The following is a 19,205-nucleotide window of genomic DNA, read 5'->3' on the forward strand; positions in this document are numbered from 1 at the left end:
GTGGGGAGGGTAAGCCCCTCAGCTGCCCCCCATGGCCTCCAGAGCCCGTGGTGCTGCTGAGGGCGTGCAGTCCCCTCAGCCCAGGCCCAGGTCCTGGCCTCATCCCTCCCGCTCAGCCCCGCAGCCTGGCTGTGGAGGTGCCTGCAGTGGGTGCTGCACGCTCAGTGCAAACGTGTGGCACTGACCCCTGGCCACAGCTGGGACCCCTGGGGGCACAGCATGGGATACCGCCTGCCCCAGACTGGAGCAGTGGGGCCTGCCCCCTGGCGCTGCTGGGGGTGAGTAATGGCATGGTGGGGTGAAGGATACCCCCTTCCCCCCGCACCCCTGGGCTGCGCAGCTCACACGGGGGCAGGCCCCTGCTGGCTCCCAGCTGCAGCCCCTCTGTGCCCTGCCCTGGCTCCAGGGACAAGACCTGGGTCCCCCCAGCCGGGACCAGGGAGGACCAGGCCGGCCTGGGAGGTGGGTGCTGGGAGCGGATCGAGACACCAGGGGGAGCTGCTGGTCCCTGTGGTTTCCTGCGGAGCCCCTGGGAGCTGCTCCCCCAACCCACCCTTCCTGGGGACACGGAGCTGAGAGTGAATAAACCAGAATCGCTGCAGATGGGAGATCAGGAGGGGCATGGGGTGGGGGAACCCAGGGCTGGGCTAGCAGGGGCTGTGGGTTGGGAGTGAGGGGCACCAGCTTATCAGGGGAGGGGGCAAGAGTCCAGGACTGGGCTAGTAGGGGAGTTGAGGGGCATCAGTAGAGTGTGTGGCAGCCTCCTTGGGCTTCTGTGCCCGGGTGAGACAGCAGCTGCCCTTCTCTGGGTGCAGGGGGCTGTGGAGGGGAGGGATTTGTGGGATCTGAGGGGAGAGCAGTGATGCAGGGAGGGGATGGCGGCTGGAATTGGGCAGGAGCTGGTGTGTGTCCCATAGCCCCCCCCCTTCCGCTCCTCAGCTCCAGGTTGGAGCAGTGGCCTGGCACAGGGGCCGATGGGTCCTGATCCCTCCTGGGTCTGGTACGGAATTGCTGGGGCTCCCCTGGGGGACTTACTGCCTGGGGAGACTGAGTCAAAGCCCTTGGTCCCCAGCTGGATCCACCGGGGGAGGGTCAGTCTGGTTCTGTGGGGCAGCCAGCTCCTGCCCCTCCCCCACATGCGTGGGGGGCTGTGGAAGCCCCAGCCCAGCTGCCCTCCCCAGAGCGCCCCTTGGGCCGAGCACTCTTGCCCCAAGAGCTCCAGAACCCCCCGGGGCTCTGTGTGACCTTCTTCCCAGCAGCCACCTGGCCCTGTGCAGACAGACAGGGCCAGCTGTGGGTGGAGGGTGGGGGGGAGCAGGAACCAACCAGCCTCATCAGGGATCCCTTGGAAAACTGGTCACCTTGTTAATGGGGTGGGTGAAGGAGGAGGAGGGGCCCCTGGGCTGGACCCCCAAATAAGACCAGTCTGGCGGCCCCTGCAGCAGCCCAGCTAGGGCGGGAAGGGCCCAGCCCAGAGGGACTCCTGCAGGGAGCCCTGTGATCGGTGCTGAGCATTTAGAGTGAGCAGTGCCTTGAACGGTGAAGAGTCCACTCCCCAAAGCCACAGTGGCCCAAAGGTCAGTTCCTAGAGGAGTTGGGAAAATGGGACTTTTGCCTCATGGATTTTTTTCACAGGAAAAAGTAACCCAATTAAAACAGCCTGTCCCACAGGAAACGCTGATAGGAAGCCAGAGCGCTTTTTCATTTGGGCTTCAAATTAGTGGTATGTGTTTGTGTGTCTTACGGGAGCACCCTGGAGCTGCAGTCCTGGGGCAGAAGCCTGGCGTGCCAGGTGCTGTACAAATACAGCAGCACGTTGGGTTGGTTTTGGAACCAAATAAACAGTTTGAGCAACTGGGGAAGCTCCTGCTCACTCGCTCACCCTCTGCCCCATAGCCATGTGCATGAGTGCCTGCTGCCAGGTGTGCAGACTGCCTCAGAGTCCCCTTCTTAGTGGGTGTGACATCAGCACAGCCACCCCATCTCAAGTGTTCATCAGTTGAGAGATCAGCTTCAAAACCAGGTTTCCCACCATGCAAAATGCCAGAGGCTATGTATTTGCCTGCTGTCTGTGCAGCTTTTGGGGGGTTGCGTCCTCCCAACTTGTCTCGCTGACTACAAAGGGCAAGGATCTGACTTAGGGATGCCAAGATCCTGCTGCAATCACAAGACTCCAGGAGCTGGGGCTCAGTGGAAACCCTCAAACAGGATGAGAGCTGGCAGCACTGCAGGGATGGGGCATGGAGCCAGCATGCTTGGGTGGGGGCATGGCCAATGGCTGCACCCAGGTTCCTGGGACCTCTTCACCCCATGCAGGCATCAGGGCGATTGGGGATGAGCTTGCATCCTTGGCAGCTGGGTGGATGTCAATGGGGAAGCAGCTTCCCAGGGCCCCGTCAGCCAGGTTGAGGCTAGAAGGCTCCTGGGGTTTTCTTCTGGCCATGGGAGAAGGCTGGGCGGGGACTGGGGGCTGAATTGCAGCCCAGGACTTTGGCGTCTCATAACCCCTCTGCCTGGGAGGGAGGGGGAGCTCTGTGTCAGGGCTGGGGAGAGAGTCAGACATAGCCACCCTCCACCACAGAGGGGACTTCGTCTCCTCCAGCTGGAACACAAAGGGGCTCCGCTCACAGGGCCCTGGGCCCCTCACTGGGTCTGGAACACAGCACCCCTGGCCCACGGATGGGCTGTGGGGTTGTGGCTGGCGCCTCACATGTGGGAGATGGGGCGGGGTTAGCGTGCCCAGAGGCTCCTTGCCAAAGGGCCCACTGGTCTTTGCAAACAGCTGTCACTGCAGACCTGACAAACTCACTGCTCCAAACAGGCCATACAGGCTGATTTTCCAGAAGGAAGAACATGAGAGGCATCTGCAGGAGGCGCCTGACTTGTCAAGATTCACAGTCCTTGTGCACCGTGTCCCCCAAAGAGCTAACAAAGACTGTTGCTACTGCCAGGGTGCGTGGGGGGCTCGGGGTGTGACTCAGCCACTGGGAGGGGTGTGTCCCAGTCATCGACCCCCCTCCCTCATTAGCCTGGTAATGCCGGTTCTAGTCTGCCCTGGCCGCAGCCCAGCCAGTCGCTGGACAACCAGCAAAGACAACTGCCGATGAGCACAGCCAGTGGGAGGTGACCCAGCCCGTCGGAGAGCGCCCTGGTGGGAAGTAAAGACAGTCGCGTCTCAGGATAGCAGAGGCTTTTGGTGCACAGTCATTGAGGGAACCCCTGGAGGGGGGGGCTTCCTTGAACATCTGGCTCCTGGGCCTTGGGCGTGGCAGGGAACCCGGCTCTGTTAGCTAGACCAGGGTACTGCAGAGACGGGCGGAGCCCGGGCTGTGGCTCATGCTTTGCTCTGGGTTGTAACCAGGTCTTCCCATCACTTCTCATCATTCCCATAAACCTGCATATGGTTTGTTACAAGAGCGCCCAGGTGCTGCCTGGTTCCTGGGGTGCGGTTTGAGGGAACACGAGGGCCCATGGCTCCTGTGGGGCAGAGGCTCTGGGATGGCTGCGAGCAGCCAGTGTTGGGCTGCATGGCACAGGGGAGCGATGCAGAGCAATGTGGGAACTGGGGGAGCACCTACCGTTACCCTGCGAGGCGAGCTCAGGGCTGATGGAGCCCAGATAGAGCACGTGAGCAGCTGGCAGGCTGGTGGGGCCAAGGAGCCGCCCAGCAGCCACCAGGCTCTGTCCTGCTGGGCAGGGTTACCGAGGGGTCTCAGAGTCCTGATACCCCAGAACCATCACAGTTAGTGCCCCATGGCTGTACCCCATATACAGGCCATGGGGACCACAGGAGGGTCAGTGCCCCATATACAGGCCATGGGGACCACAAGGGGTCAGTGCCCTATGTGCAGGACACAGGGGCTGTAACTGGCTCCTTAGCGGATGCAGGCCCACATGGGGCAGTGTCCCAGCAGGCAGACAGGGCTGCATGGGATGGGGGCATGGGTGGTGCCCTGGGGCCAGTCCCCAGGAGCATGGGGGGGATGGAGCCATGGAGCAGTAGTACCATGGGGGGCAGTGCCATGGTGTGAGGTGGGGGTTGGTGCTGGGGGGTTCAGTGCCTGAGGACTGCTCCCCGGGGCAGCGCTGGCAGCTGTGGCCAGGGCTGGGGTGGTGGAAATCTCTGCACTAGGATCCCTAATCCGGGGGCAGCAGCTGCTCCCCCTCCCACGGCTGGGCTGTTTATTTTCAGCACATGCAGCCCAGCAGGTCCCTTATAGGGTAACGGAGCATGGCCCAGCCCCACAGCTCCTTCAATATGGATTGGGGGGGCAAGGTCCCTGAGCAGCCCCTGTGCACACCCATGTGTCAGGGGTCAGTGCTTGCACTAGTGACACTGACATGTTGCCCCCCGGCACTACCAGCCCCTTCCATGGGTGTGAACTCACCACCGACATTGACATGGGATGGGGCACACAATGCAGCCTCCTCTGCACCATACACAACCTCTCCTCAGACACAGCGATGATGGGGGATTAGAGTTCCCAGCTCCCCCCCCCACCTCAATAAACCCCCAATGCACTCAGCTCCCCCCACTCATCCAGTTCCCCCATCGCACCCAGCTTCCCCCACCTCAATACACCCCCAATGCACCCAGCTCCCTCCAACCCACCCAGCCCCCAAAGCACCCAGCTCCCCACACTCACCCAGTTCCCTGCACGCACCCAGCCCCCAATGCACCCAGCTCCCTCCGATGCACCAGCCCCACCACGCACCAAGCACCACCATGCACCCAAACACACCCAGCTCCCTCCAATCCACCCAGCCCCCAATACACCCAGCTCCCTTCACCTCAATACACCTCCCCAGCACCCCCAGGATGCCCCAATACACCAATCACCCAACGTACCCCACTCCCCGCATGCACCCAGCTCCCCCCACCTCAATACACCCCAAACACACCCAGCTCCCTCCATTCCACCTAGCCCCCATGCACCCAGCTCCCTGCACTCATCCATTCCCCAATGCACCCAACTCCCTTCACCGCAATACACCTCTCCAACGCCCCCAGACCCTCCATACACCAAGCTCCCAACATACCCCACATCCACCCAGGCCCCAAGGCACACAACTCCCCCCATGTACACAGCTTCCAACACACCCAGCTCCCCCATACACCCAACCCCCAATGCACCCAGCTCCCTCACCTCAATACACCGCCCCAATGCACCCAACTCCTTCCAATCCACCCAACCCCCAATGCACCCAGCCCCCCACCAAAATACTCCATCCAATGCACCCGGATCCTCCATGCACTCAACCCCAATGCACCCTGCTCCCCTGTGCACCCGTCCCCACCTCAATACACAGCCCCAATGCACCCAGCTCCTTCCAATCCATCCAACCCCCAATTCACCCAGCTCCCTCTGTGCACCCAGTCCCCCACCTCAATACACTGCACCAATGCACCCAGCTCCTTCCAATCCTCCCAACCCCCAATGCACCCAGCTCCCCCTGTGCACCCATCCCCCCACCTCAAATACACCGCCCCAATGCACCCAGCTCCTTACAATCCACCCAACCCCCAATGCACCCAGCCCCCACCAAAATACTCCATCCAATGCACCCGGATCCTCCATGCACTCAACCCCCACTGCACCCAGCTCCCCCTGTGCACCCATCCCCCCACCTCAATACACAGCCCCAATGCACCCAGCTCCTTCCAATCCACCCAATCCCCAATGCACCCAGCTCCCCCTGTGCACCCAGCCCCCCACCTCAATACACCGTCCCAGTGCACCCAGATTCCACCATACACCCAGCCCCCAATGCACCCAGCTCCCTCTGTGCACCCAGCTCCCCCTGTACACCCAGCACCCAACACACACAGCTCCCTGTGACACGCTGGCACCCCCATATTCACCACTGTCATATAATAACAATTAGGATATGTTTTGTAGAAAGTCTGCCTTGTGAGGCATCATTCTCAAAGTCTTGATCTGCTAGGCATTAAATATTTCATTGGATTGGATTTGCTATTGTTGTATGTGAAGTTATGAAGTTTGGCTGTGTATTTGTTACTGAAACATGTTGTGAGGTTGAAAACACCCACAAGCAGCCTTTCCGGTGCGACAGTAAACAGGCCAAACAATGTTAATGGCTTATTGAGGAAATGCACACAAGCACCAGGATCACCCCAGGGACTGTGTGCAATAGAAACTTCTCAGAGATCGCACTGCACAGTGGGAACTGTCTGACCCAGATCATAGCAAAAGAGCTTTCCAGCGAGTGGGGAGAAGATATAAAAGGGAGAAATAACGTCGTGACTACACCTCACTCTCCATACAACCACACACCTGAAAGTACCAGAGGAAAAAGACTGAACTGGGGGAAGTGCTGATCCCAGGTTAAGAGGATTTCTAGCCTGTGTATGGAAACCTGCTGGACTGTTTGTATCGTCAGCCAGGGTGAGAAATTACTAATTCAAACCCAATCTTTCTCATATTTTAGGCTTAGTTGGCAGTTTTGTTTATTTGCTAGATAATCTCCTTTGATCCGCTTGCTAGCACTTACAATCACTTAAAATCTATTTTCTGTAGTTAATAAATCTATTTTGGATTTTACCTAAGACACTGTGTGTTGTTTGAAGTGCAAAGGGGCTAAATCTCAGCTCATGAACAAGAGTTGGTGCACGTCCACTTTCCTTTGTAGAAGTGTTGAACCGGGTGATACATTCATACTGGTGGGGTTTTGACCAGGGCAGGATGGTTCAGCTCTGGGGTCCTAGTCTGGGAAGCTGAGGGTTATCTTGGCTGTAGCCTCTCGATTGTTGGCTCATGCAGTGGCTGTCCAAAGTGGCACCTGCAGTTGGGTGTGTCCCTGCCTGTACAAATGCTGGTTGGAATGTAGGATTGGGAGCAGTGAAAAGCTTGTCACACCAGCACAGTGCTGATAGGGAGCCCAGCCTGGCATGGGGGAGCCTCGTGAGTCAGAGGGCTCAGTGGTACCCCAGTTCCAGGTTGCACCCAAGGGGGGATCCATCACACTGCCCCAATGCACCCAGCCCCTCACTCATCCAGCTCCCCCCATACACCCAGCCCCCAACACACCTAGCTCCCCTATGCACCCAGCTCCCAACAAACTCAGCTGTCCCATACACCCGGCACCCAATGAGATTCTATGATTCACCCAGCTCCTCGATTCACCCAACCCCCCTATTCACCCAGTTCCCACTATGCACCCACCCCAGCACACCCAGCTCCTCCATCCCCCGCCTCAAAGTGCTCTGGCCCCAGTCCCCTCACCTCACCTCAGCCCCAGCTCTCCCTCCAGCACAATCACATGCAGGACCCGGATGCCCTCATGTGTTGGAACCTCGTGCTCCATAGACTGCTCCTCCAAGTGCCATTCCCTCTCCCGCGTCAGGGAATCCCCTCTTGTCCTTCCCCCTCTCCCCTCCCTCCTTGCTGGGATTCCCTGTCCCTGAGGCCTGGAGCAGCCTCATATCACACACCCCTGGGGGCGGGGCAGGGAGCAGACCAGGTCAGCTGCAGCCCCCAGCGTAAGGGGTGAGAGTACAATCTGAGAACTGTCCGTTCCCCCCCCCCCGACCTCATTTTGGGGAGGGGGAGAGACTGGCTCCTTTAAACCAGACACCCTGGTTCAAAGTCAGCCAGAGGTGCACCTCAGCAGCCAGGACGCCTGGGTTCTCCCACCAGCTCTGGGAGGGGAGTGGGGGACTGGGAGAAAGGATCCTGGGTTCTATTCCCTGCTGTGCCCCAGGTCTTTGTGTGATCAGCCCCGTCACAGCTCTGTGCCTCAGTTTCCTTTTACTCAGGGCTTCCCCCTGCCCCACCCAGCTGTCTGTCATTCTCTCCAGCACCTGGCCCATGGGGCTGTGGTCCCAGCTGCAGCAGCCGGGGTGGGGGCAACCCGTCCACTTCAGAGACCCCCAGCACCAAGAGAGCCTGGAGTTTGATGGTATGCATGTGCGCGCATGAGCGAGAAAGAGAAACAGCTGTGGGGAGCCACCCCACCCCCCAACCCTGCAGAGCTGGGGGTCACCGGCCCCACTGTGACCACCCCCCAGCACAATTCCCCCCATCCCTCCTTACCCTTTCTGCCCCCTGCCCCCAGCCTGTTCCCCTGTGGGTGCTGACGTGGCCAAACAGCAAAGGTTGTGTGGGTAACTGGAGCCAGGACAGGCAGCAGCTGCTGCTCGAGTTACACTTCTCTGCCTGGCCTCGGGGGTGGGGTGGGGGAGTATGGGGGCTCAGGCTCTCTGCAGACTCTGGCAGCGTCGCTGCATTGGTCACTCAGAGCAGCTCCCCAGTTTCAGTGAGATCAGCAGACTCAGGCTTGACTCTGGATTCAACTGGTGTGATTGAGACCAGAATCTGCCCTTCCATTCACAGCAAGGTGCACTGCCAGAGCCAGACAGGGCTGCATGGGGGGCAGGGGATTGTGGGGGGCAGACACACAATCTGTGCTTCTGCACGGTCTCTGGGAAGGCTCAGAGGCTTTGAAAATGGAGTCAGAGATGGAAATGTCTCACTAGGCTGGAAGATTAATGTTCCCCTTCAACTCCTCTGGGAGTCAGGACGCCTGGGTTCTATCCCCAGCGCTGAGATGGGAGTGGGGTCTAGTCGGGAGGGGCTGGGAGGCAGGACGCCTGGGTTCTATCCCTTGCTCTGGAGGGGCAGGTGCTGAGATGAGACCCTCAGCAACTGTGCCACCCTAGTCACTGAGGACGTGGATCTGTGGTGGGGCCAAGCCACCCCAATCCCCTTGGAGCAGAAGCCATAAATTAACTTTCCTGCCAGCACCCAATAAATCAGCTTCCATCGCCACCCTCCCCCCGAATATCCCAGCTGGGGCCAGTCACCTCAGGACAGGATAGGGAGCAGCCAGTCAGGGTGCCATGGGGGCGGGGCAGGCTGGGATTGCAGTTCTCTTGGGGTCAGGGACGTGGGGGGCTGGGGGCAATGAGACTGGCTCAGCAGGGATCCATGGGGGTGGGGAGCAGGGCCCTATGACTCACTGGCTGCCCAGCCTCCAGGCTGCTGCTGGAGAGGAGTCTGGGTGCAATGGGGCACCATGGAATATGCTGCATCCCCCTACCCCTCCCAGGGGCAGATAAATGTCCCATTAACAACCTGGGCCCAGACACAGGGATCCCACCGGGCCGGCCCAAGACCACAGGCCAGGACTCCTCCATCCCATGGATCCCCGCCAGCCCGTGTCCTCATTCCCTGCTGCCGGGTCCCCCTGCCCCACACACGATTCCCGGAGCCTCCCGGGCCGAGCCCTGTCTATGCACCAAGGGGCTGAGCTGGCTACGGACTGATCGCGTTACTGCTGCTGGCTGGGCCGCCTTCTCCAGCCAGAGGCAGGTTTCACCCTTCAGTGGGGCCCCCATTCGCCCGCCCTCCGGCCCGGCGCTCCAAGCGGGGAAATGGGGTCGGGGTGCGGGGGGCACCCATTTTCCCAGGGCCCCCCAATTGGCCCATTTCCCCATTGGCCCAGTGGCTAATCCACCACTGCCTCCAGCCCTCAGCCCCACTGCCCTGCTCCTATCCCAGCCTCCAGCCCCACTGAGCCTCCATCCCTCAGCCCCATTACCCTGCTGCCATCCCACCCCCAGCCCCACTGATCCTCCAGCCCCCAGGTCCATTGCCCTAACCCCATCCCACCCCCAGCCCCACTGATCCTCCAGCCCCCAGGTCCATTGCCCTAACCCCATCCCACCCCCAAGCCCCACTGATCCTCCAGCCCCAGGTCCATTGCCCTAACCCCATCCCACCCTCTGCCCCCCTGATCCTCCAGCCCCCAGGTCCATTGCCCAAAACCCATCCCACCCCAGCCCCACTGATCCTCCAGCCCCAGGTCCATTGCCCTAACCCCATCCCACCCCAGCCCCACTGATCCTCCAGCCCCAGGTCCATTGCCCTAACCCCATCCCACCCCAAGCCCCACTGAGCCTCCAGCCCCCAGGTCCATTGCCCTAACCCCCTCCCACCCCCAGCCGCACCGATCCTCCAGCCCCCAGGTCCATTGCCCTAACCCCATCCCACCCCCTGCCCCACTGATCCTCCAGCCCCAGGTCCATTGCCCTAATCCCATCCCACCCCTGCCCCACTGTTCCTCCAGCCCCAGGTCCATTGCCCTAACCCCATCCCACCCCTGCCCCACTGAGCCTCCAGCCCCCAGGTCCATTGCCCTAACCCCATCCCACCCCAAGCCCCACTGTTCCTCCAGCCCCCAGGTCCATTGCCCTAACCCCATCCCACCCCAAGCCCCACTGATCCTCCAGCCCCAGGTCCATTGCCCTAACCCCATCCCACCCCAGCCCCACTGATCCCTAGGGCTGCTGGCCCTTCCCCACAGAGGATCCCCTGGCTCACAGCCCCCCCGACACAGCCCTGGAGCTGCTGGCCCTTCCCCATAGAGGACCCCGGATCACTCCCCAGCCCTGGGGCTGCTGGCCCTTCCCACAGAGGATCCCCTGGCTCACAGCCCCCTGCCAGCCCTGGGGCTGCTGGCCCTTCCCCCACAGAGGGGATCCCCCTGGCTCACAGCCCCCTGCCAGCCCTGGGGCTGCTGGCCCTTCCCCCATGGAGGGGATCCCCCTGGCTCACAGCCCCCTGCCAGCCCTGGGGCTGCTGGCCCTTCCCCCACAGAGGGGATCCCCCTGGCTCATAGCCCCCCCCCAAGCCCATGGGCTACCTGACGTCCCTCAGGTGGGTCGATCTAGGTGGGTTGCTGGTTAGTGATTGTGGGCACAGCTGGCTGGTAGCTGGTGGGGGGCACATGGGATCTGACCAGTGGGTGCAGCTCAGCTGGCTAGGGGGTAGGCAGAGGAGCGGCGGACTGGACGAGGGAAGGGGGTGAGGACAAGGAAATGTGAGTGAGACAAGCCCTGAGCCGCATGTCCATTATGGCCAAGGGACAGAAATAACCCGCAAGGAGCCAAGGAGCAGGATGGGGGGTGGGGGAGGTTTCTTGCAAGGAGCTGGCGGATGTTGATTGACATCTCGGTGTGCGGCTGCCTCAGCCTCTCTCCTAAGTCACCTCTCGGCCTCCCTCCTGCTGCCTCAAGTCAGCAAAAATACTTCCCTGCGCAGAATGCCATATGTGTGCCGGTGCCTGCGTGATGTCAGGGGAGCTGCCCAATGGGAGGGCAGGGACAGGACCCAGGAGTCTGCCCCGTGGGCTCCCTCATAAGGACCAGGGACAGCCCCAGTCCCCACTGAGGGTGTCTACACCGGGACGGGTTGCGTGGGCTCCCCTGTCGGATACTGGGCGCCGAGGAGGGCCATGGTCTGCTGAGTGGCAGGGGACAAGAGGTGGGAGACGCTCTGAGACCAGCTGACCAGCCAGGGCTTGTGAGGGGCAGAGACAGGCTGAGCCCAGGGGGAACGGGGCTTACAGCTCTGTGGGGCAGCCATGGAGAACTCCCACGCAAAGACCGTGGAGGAGTGTCTGGCCTACTTTGGGGTGAGCGAGAACTCTGGCCTGACACCTGAACAGGTGAAGAAGAACCTGGACAAATATGGCCCCAATGGTAAGTGCTGGCAACGCCCTCATCGTCACACACCTGGCTGGACCGGCCACCGGGGCGGGGAGAGCCGCAGTGGCGAGAGGTGGAGGGAGAAAGAGACCGAGCAAGGAAGAAGGATGGAGAATGAGGAACAGAGAGTTTGCTTACGTCGGGGAAAGGGGAATGTCTGGGGCTGGGGGGCGAGAAAGGAGACAAACAGGCAGACAGAGAAGGAGAGAATGGAACAGGTGGCTAAGGGTGCATGGGGTTGGCTGGACACAGAGAGGTACGGATGGAGCGAGAGACACTGAGCGAGGCTGGCAACAGCCACTGGGCCCTGGGAGGGGTGTAGCAGCATGAAAGGAGCCGGGTGTCAGCGCAAGAATCAGCAGGGCTCCCAGAGCCACATATTGGAGCCTGGAGATCCATGTATTGCATCTCGGGGAGCTGCGTATCAGAGCCCGGGGGACCGCGTATCGGACCCCGGGAGCCACATATCACAGCCCGGGGACCCGCATATGAGAGCCCAGGGAGCTGCGTATGAGCGCCTGGGGAGCCACATATCAGAACCCCGGGCAGCTGCGTATCAGAGCCCAGGGGACCGTGTATCGGACCCCGGGAGCCACATATCACAGCCCGGGGACCCGCATATGAGAGCCCGGGGAGCCACGTATGAGAGCCCAGGAAGCTGCGTATGAGCGCCTGGGGAGCCACATATCAGAACCCCGGGCAGCTGCGTATCAGAGCCCGGGTGGGCTACGTATCAGAACCCTGGGACCTGCCTATTGGAGCCCATGAAGCCACGTATCGCAGCCCGGGGAGCAGAGTATCGCAGCCAGGGTAGCCGTGTATCAGAGCCAGGGAGCTGCATATCAGAGCCTTGGGGACCATGTATCGCAGACTGGGGAGCCGCGTATCAGAAACAGGGTCAGAGCCTATCACAGAGAAGCCAAAGATGCACACACAGGCAAGGCCCGGCTGTCCTGGGGACAAGGCAGCTGCTCCTTGGCTAAGAATAACCTGCCTGTAATTCCCTCTGGAATGGATCGGACACCAGAGATGCTGCATGGGGAGGAGGGCATCCTTCACTCTGTGCCTCCTGTCCTGGCACAGGGTTAAGGGGAGCTCCTAATGCCGGTGGGGCAGGAAAGGCCTGTGCTGGGCCAGCATGTGTGGAAGTGATGGGTGGCTCAGACTGCAACTGAGGATGGGCATGATCACAAGCGCACCGTGGTGCCTCTCCTAACCCCATATCCTCCGGCTTCCTGCCACCCCCAGCCCCTCTGGGCTTGGTGCAGGTCCCAGAGCAGCAGGCCAAGGAGCTCAGGAATACTCAGCCCAGCTCAGGTCACTGCAGGAGAGTTTGTGCGTGAGAACTTGTGTGTGAATGACTATGTTTGTCTGCATCTATGTGTGTGAGGGCTTGGTCACGTGTGTGTGTGAGGGTGTGTAGGTGTGTATGGGCGTTGCTGTATGTATGAAGGTGCGTTCACATGGGTGTGGGTGTGTTTACATGTGTGTGTGTGCAGGTGTGTTCATGTATGTGAGGGCATGTTTACAGGGCGTTTACACCAGTGGGCATGTGCGCACCCCATTCTCTGCATGTCTGTGCAGCCCCAGCTAGGGAAATATAGGGCCCTGGTACCTCATTTCAGCTGGGCCTATCCTGCTCCCATTTCACCCCATTAATTTTTGGGGGCCCTGCCCCCTCTTTTCCTCCTCCTGTCAGCCCAGCATGTGTTTCAGTGTGTCGTGCGCACACACTCTCCCCTTAGCCTGCCAAAGGCGCCAGGGCTCAAGGCTCCATGCCCTGTGCGACCCTGGGCTGGGATATTGTGCCCCAGGCCAATGCATCCATCTGCCCTGTTTGTGTGCCATGTCCCCTCATTCCTGTCTTCCCCGTGTGCAGCCTGCGCCCTGCCCTGGGGGTTCCCTGCTCACGGTGCTAACCAGCCTCTTCTCCTCTCTTCCTTTACTTCTGCGGCGGTGGCGGCTCCATGGGCAGAGCTCCCAGCAGAGGAAGGTGAGTTCCAGCCACTGGTGGCCCCAAAACCGCAAAGTGCCAGAGCCCACAGCAGCCACCGCCGGCCACATCCTCAGGCCAGCCCCAACCTCTCTCTAACCCAAACCCTGGGGCCAACCCCCACCCCATAACTCCCCACGGCCCCTCCTATAGCCCAGTGCCCTCTATCACCCCATAACCCAACCCCTGTGGCCAGCCCCCTGTCCATAACCCACTGCTCCCAGGGCCCACGGCCCCTCTGATAGCCCAGTGCCTCCATTGCCCTATAGCTTTACCCCTGTGGCCAGCGCCCTCAACCCACTGCCCCCAAGGCCCTCCCTTGGCCCACAACCCACTCCCCAGCTCTGAGCCCCATTCTCCATTCTGGCTTCAGCCCCTGGGACTTGCAGGGCTGCCCGTTTTGGTTGCACGGATTCCTGGAGCTTTCATCACCTGACAGAATCTTTAATTCCTGGTGACTCCAGCACAGTCCTGGAGGGCTGGCACCCTAGTGACTTGGTGTTCCTCCCTCTGACCCCCTGTGCCCCCACACCCAAGGAAAATAGGGATGGGATCCCTGGGGGGGGTATCCCTGCTGCTCCTTGACCCTGCCCCACTCCCCAGGCAAGTCCATCTGGGAGCTGGTGGTGGAGCAATTTGAGGACCTGCTGGTGCGAATCCTGCTGCTGGCAGCCTGCATCTCCTTCGTGAGTGACCGGGGGCTGGGGTCCCAGGGTGTGGGAGGGGCTGCATCTCCTTCGTGAGTGACGGGGGGCTGGGGTCCTAGGGTGTGGGAGGGGCTGCATCTCCTTCGTGAGTGACGGGGGGCTGGGGTCCCAGGGCATGGGAGGGGCTGCATCTCCTTCGTGAGTGACGGGGGGCTGAGGTCCCAGGGCATGGGAGGGGCTGCATCTCCTTCGTGAGTGACGGGGGGCTGGGGTCCTAGGGTGTGGGAGGGGCTGCATCTCCTTCGTGAGTGACGGGGGGCTGGGGTCCAAGGGAGTGGGAGGGGCTGCATCTCCTTAGTGAGTGATGGGGGGCTGGGGTCCTAGGGTGTGGGAGGGGCTGCATCTCCTTCGTGAGTGACCGGGGGCTGGGGCCCCTGGGCCGGGGAGGGGCTGCATCTCCTTCGTGAGTGACGGGGGGCTGGGGTCCCAGGGCGTGGGAGGGGCTGCATCTCCTTCGTGAGTGACGGGGGGCTGGGGTCCCAGGGTGTGGGAGGGGCTGCATCTCCTTCGTGAGTGACGGGGGGCTGGGGTCGTCGGGTGGGGGAGGGGCTGCATCTCCTTCGTGAGTGACGGGGGGCTGGGGTCCCAGGGCGTGGGAGGGGCTGCATCTCCTTCGTGAGTGACGGGGGGCTGGGGTCCTAGGGTGTGGGAGGGGGCTGCATCTCCTTCGTGAGTGACGGGGGGCTGGGGTCCCAGGGTGTGGGAGGGGCTGCATCTCCTTCGTGAGTGACGGGGAGGGTGGGGGTCCCAGGGTGTGTGAGGGGCTGCATCTCCTTCGTGAGTGACGGGGGGCTGGGGTCCCAGGGTGTGGGAGGGGCTGCATCTCCTTCGTGAGTGACGGGGGGCTGGGGTCCTAGGGTGTGGGAGGGGCTGCAGCTCCTTCGTGAGTGAGGGGGGGCTGGGGTCCCAGGGTGTGGGAGGGGCTGCATCTCCTTCGTGAGTGACGGGGGCTGGGGTCCCAGGGTGTGGAGGGGCTGCATCTCCTTCGTGAGTGATGGGGTGGGGTCCTAGGGTGTGGGAGGGGCTGCAACTCCTCCGTGAGTGACGGGGGGCTGGGGTCCCAGGGTGTGGGAGGGGCTGCATCTCCTTCGTGAGTGACGGGGGGCTGGGGTCCTAGGGTGTGGGAGGGGCTGCATCTCCTTCGTGAGTGATGGGGGGCTGGGGTCCTAGGGTGTGGGAGGGGCTGCATCTCCTTCATGGGGTGGGGCTGGGGGTCCCAGAGAGCTGGGGAGTCCCAGGCGGCTAGGCAGAGGCTGCATCTTTGTCAAGAGTAATGGGGGGCGCTGGGGGGGGTCCCAGAGGCTAGGGGTGGGGCAGTGCTGGGAGGGGAGCTCTCTGTGGATAACATGGGAACTGAGGAGTAGATTTTAGTGTTAGAGGCTGGTATGGCCTGGGAAACCCATGCGGGTAGAGCTTGGGAGCCAGGACTCCTGGGTTCTATCCCTGGCTCTGGGATGGGAGTGGGGTCTAGTGGTTAGAGCAGGGGGGGGGGCTGGGAGTCAGGATTCCTGGATTCTATTCCTGACCCTGCCACAGGCTCTGTGCCTCGGTTTCCCCCTTTTGAGTGGGGCGGGGTGAAGTCTGGATCATTCCTATGTGCAAAGTACTGGGAGGTGCCGGGGGACAGGTGTCCCTGGGCAAGGGCCAGGGGTACAGTCCCCACGCTGTGTCTCTGGCAGGGGTGCGGGGGCCTGGGGCTCCTCAGGCCAGGAGGGGAGCAGGCACTGCGCGGCATCTTGCATCGTCCTTCACCATGACCTTGCTGTGCGGAGGCCTGGCCCAGACCCGCCTGGAATTCAGTCTTGAAGGATTCAGTGTCGGCTCCCGAAGAGGCAGCATCTCAAGTGTCGGCAGCTGGGCCAGGGCTGTGGGTGGAAGGAGGGAGCCAGGGCTAGGGGGTGGAAAGAGGGAGGCCCAGGGCTGCGTCTGGCAGGTGTTAAAGGATGGGAGACCCTGCCTGGGTAGGCAGTGGAGGGAGGAGGAACTCCCTCCCCCCCAGTGATTCTCCCCTCATGTGTCTCCATCAGCCTTCCTCCCATGTCCCCTTGGTCTTGATATGTACTGGGGGGCGGGGTGGCGACAGCTGGGCCCCCCTCTCCCCTTGCGTGAGTGCAAGAGGCCTGTAAACTGATCTCAATCTCACTGGGCCTTGGATGAAACCTGAGTGGGCACAGTTGGGCCCAGCCTGGGCAAGGCTGCAGCATCCCTGTTGTATAACTAGGGGCGGGGGAGAGCTGGTGTCTGTGCAAAAGTGGGAAACACTGGGGGGGGGGGGGCGGGTTTCTGTGTAAGTGTGTGCACACACCTGTGGCTGCATTGCTGCAGGGGTGAGTCAGAGGGCTGGCCCCTGTGTCTGGGGAGGTGTGCATTGTGCTGTACATGTGTGCATGCCTGAGGGTGTGTCTGTGCGGAGTGCTTCGCTCAGTAGGGGTGGAGTGCATTGCTGTAGGTGCGGGATGTGTCTCTGCACCTAGCTGTGCAGGATGTGTGGGTGAAATCCAGCCATCCCCAGAGTCAGAGCAGCAGGAGGTGACACTCCAGCACCTCAGGAGCCCTGGGACAGTAAACCTGCAGCTTACCAAGCTGACTGTGACCAGGTAGAGGGGATGAGCCAGAAATGGAAGCTATTTTGGGATAAGATAGATTGATGAGTGTGTATGGAGATAGATAGATAGATGGAAGGAGAGGTAACCACTCTGACTTTTTGCCTATCACTTATAATCACTTAAAATCCAACTTTTGTAATCAATACACTTTCTCTAATGTTTTTCCTTACCAGTGAGTTTGACTGAAGTGCTCGGTAAACCTGCCCAGGTCACAAAGGCTGGTGTATGCCCACTTTCCATTGAGGAAGTGGTGAAACAATAAATAAACTTGCATTGCTCAAGAAAAGGTCTTGAGCGGTGCAAGATGGTATATTCCAGTGGTACAAGGCTGGGAGCTGGGGGGATTTGGTGGGTGCCTTGGTCTGTGTGATTCGTGAATGACTCTGGGAGCATTCATGCAATCTAGCTGGGTGTGGGCTCCACATGTGGCTGTACTGAGTGGAAACAGCACTAGGAGGGGTTTGCTGCTTGTCACCAGTGAGGCATTGTGAGAGACAACCCAGCTTAGTGAGTTAAGGGGACACAGCAGTCCCACAGTGCCATGTTGCACCCCAGGGATCTCGTCATATACTCTATCTATCTATCTATCTATCTATCTATCTATCTATCTATCTATCTATCTATCTATCTATCTATCTATCTATCTTATAAGAATGGCCAGACTGGGTCAGAACAAAGGTTCATTTAGCCCAATATCCTGTCTTCCAACAGTGACCACTGCCAGGTGCCCAAGAAGGATGAACAGAATGGGGAATCATCAAATGATCCATTCCCTGTCGCCTATTCCCAGCTTCTGGCAAAGAGAGGCTAGGGACACCATCACTGCCCATCCTGGCTAATAGCCATTGATGGACCTATCCTCCATGAACGTATCTAGTTCTTTTTTGAACACTGTTATGGTCTTGGCCTTCACAGCATCCTCTGGCAAAGAGTCCCACAGACTGACTGTGTGTTGCATGAAGAAATATTTTCTTTTGTTTGTTTTAAACCTGCTGCCTATTAATTCCATTGGGTGACCCCTAGTTCTTGTGTTATGAGAAGGAGTAAATAACACTTCCTTATCTACTTTATCTACAACAGTCATGAATTTATAGACCTCTATCCTATCCCCCCTTAGTCATCTCTTTTCCAAGCTGAAAAGTCCCAATACTATTAATCTCTCCTTACCCGGAAGCTGTTCCATACCCCTAACCATTTTTGTTGCCCTTTTCTGAACCTTTTCCAATTCCAATATATCTTTTTTGAGATGGGGCGACCACATCTGCACGCAGTATTCAAGTTGCGGGCATACAATGGATTTATATAGAGGCAATATAATATTTTCTGTCCTATTATCTATCGCTTTCTTAATTATTCCCAACATTCTGTTCACTTTTTTTGACTGCTGCTGTACATTGAGTGGATGTTTTCAGAGAACCATCCAGGATGACTCCAAGATCTCCTTCTTGAGTGGTAACAGTTAATTTAGACCCCATCATTTTATATGTATAGTTGGGATTATGTTTTCCAATGTGCATTACTTTGCATTTATCAACACTGAATTTCATATGCCATTTTGTTGCCCAGTCACCCAGTTTTGTGAGATCCTTTTGTAGCTCTTCGCAGTCTGCCTGGGACTTAACTATCTTGAGTAGTTTTGTATCATCTTCCAATTTTGCCACCACATTATTTACCCCTTTTTCCAGATCGTTTATGAATATGTTAAATAGGACTGGGCCCAGTACAGACCCGCAGGGGACACCACTATTTACCTCTCTCCATTCTGAGAACTGACCATTTATTCCTACCCTTTGTTTCCTATCTTTTAACCAGTTACCGATCCATGAGAGGACCTTCTCTCTTATCCCATGACAGCTTACGTAAGAGCCTTTGGTGAGGGACCTTGTCAAAGGCTTTCTGAAAATCTAAGTACAGTATATCCACTGGATCCCCCTTATCCGCATGCTTGTTGACCCCCTCAAAGAATTCTAGTAGATTGGTGAGGCATAATTTCCCCTTACAAAAACCATGTTGACTCTTCCACAACAAATTATGTTCATATATGTGTCTGACAATTTTGTTCTTTACTACAGTTTCAATCAGTTTGTCCAGTACTGAAGACAGACTTACCAGCCTGTGAGTGCCAGGGTCTCCTCTGGAGCCCTTTTTAAAAATTGGTGTCACATTAGCTGTCCTCCAGTCATTTGGTACAGAAGCTGATTTAAATCAGAGGTTACAAACCACAGTTAGTAGTTCTGCAATTTCTCATTTGAGTTCCTTCAGACCTCTTGGGTGAATACCATCTGGTCCTGGTGACTTATTACTGTTTAGTTTATCCATTTGTTCCAAAAACCTCCTCTAATGACACCTCAATCTGGGACAGTTCCTCAGATTTGTCACCTAAAAAGAAT

General features: G+C 59.0%; 1 protein-coding gene across 2 annotated transcripts in view; it reads left to right on the forward strand.

Moving 5' to 3' along the window:
* Positions 1-11,165: 11,165 nt before the first annotated feature.
* ATP2A1 (ATPase sarcoplasmic/endoplasmic reticulum Ca2+ transporting 1) overlaps positions 11,166-19,205 on the forward strand; it is a 34,869-nt gene continuing 26,829 nt past the window's right edge. For both annotated transcript variants that reach the window (XM_039538067.1, XM_039538066.1), the window contains exons 1-3: positions 11,166-11,503; positions 13,485-13,502; positions 14,106-14,188. In XM_039538067.1, the coding sequence (XP_039394001.1) occupies positions 11,386-11,503; positions 13,485-13,502; positions 14,106-14,188 (219 nt within the window). In that variant the 5' untranslated portion in view covers positions 11,166-11,385. The remainder of the gene's footprint in view (positions 11,504-13,484; positions 13,503-14,105; positions 14,189-19,205) is intronic.

This window comes from Mauremys reevesii, linkage group 4 (genome assembly GCF_016161935.1).
Source record: "Mauremys reevesii isolate NIE-2019 linkage group 4, ASM1616193v1, whole genome shotgun sequence".
NCBI lineage: Eukaryota > Metazoa > Chordata > Testudines > Geoemydidae > Mauremys > Mauremys reevesii.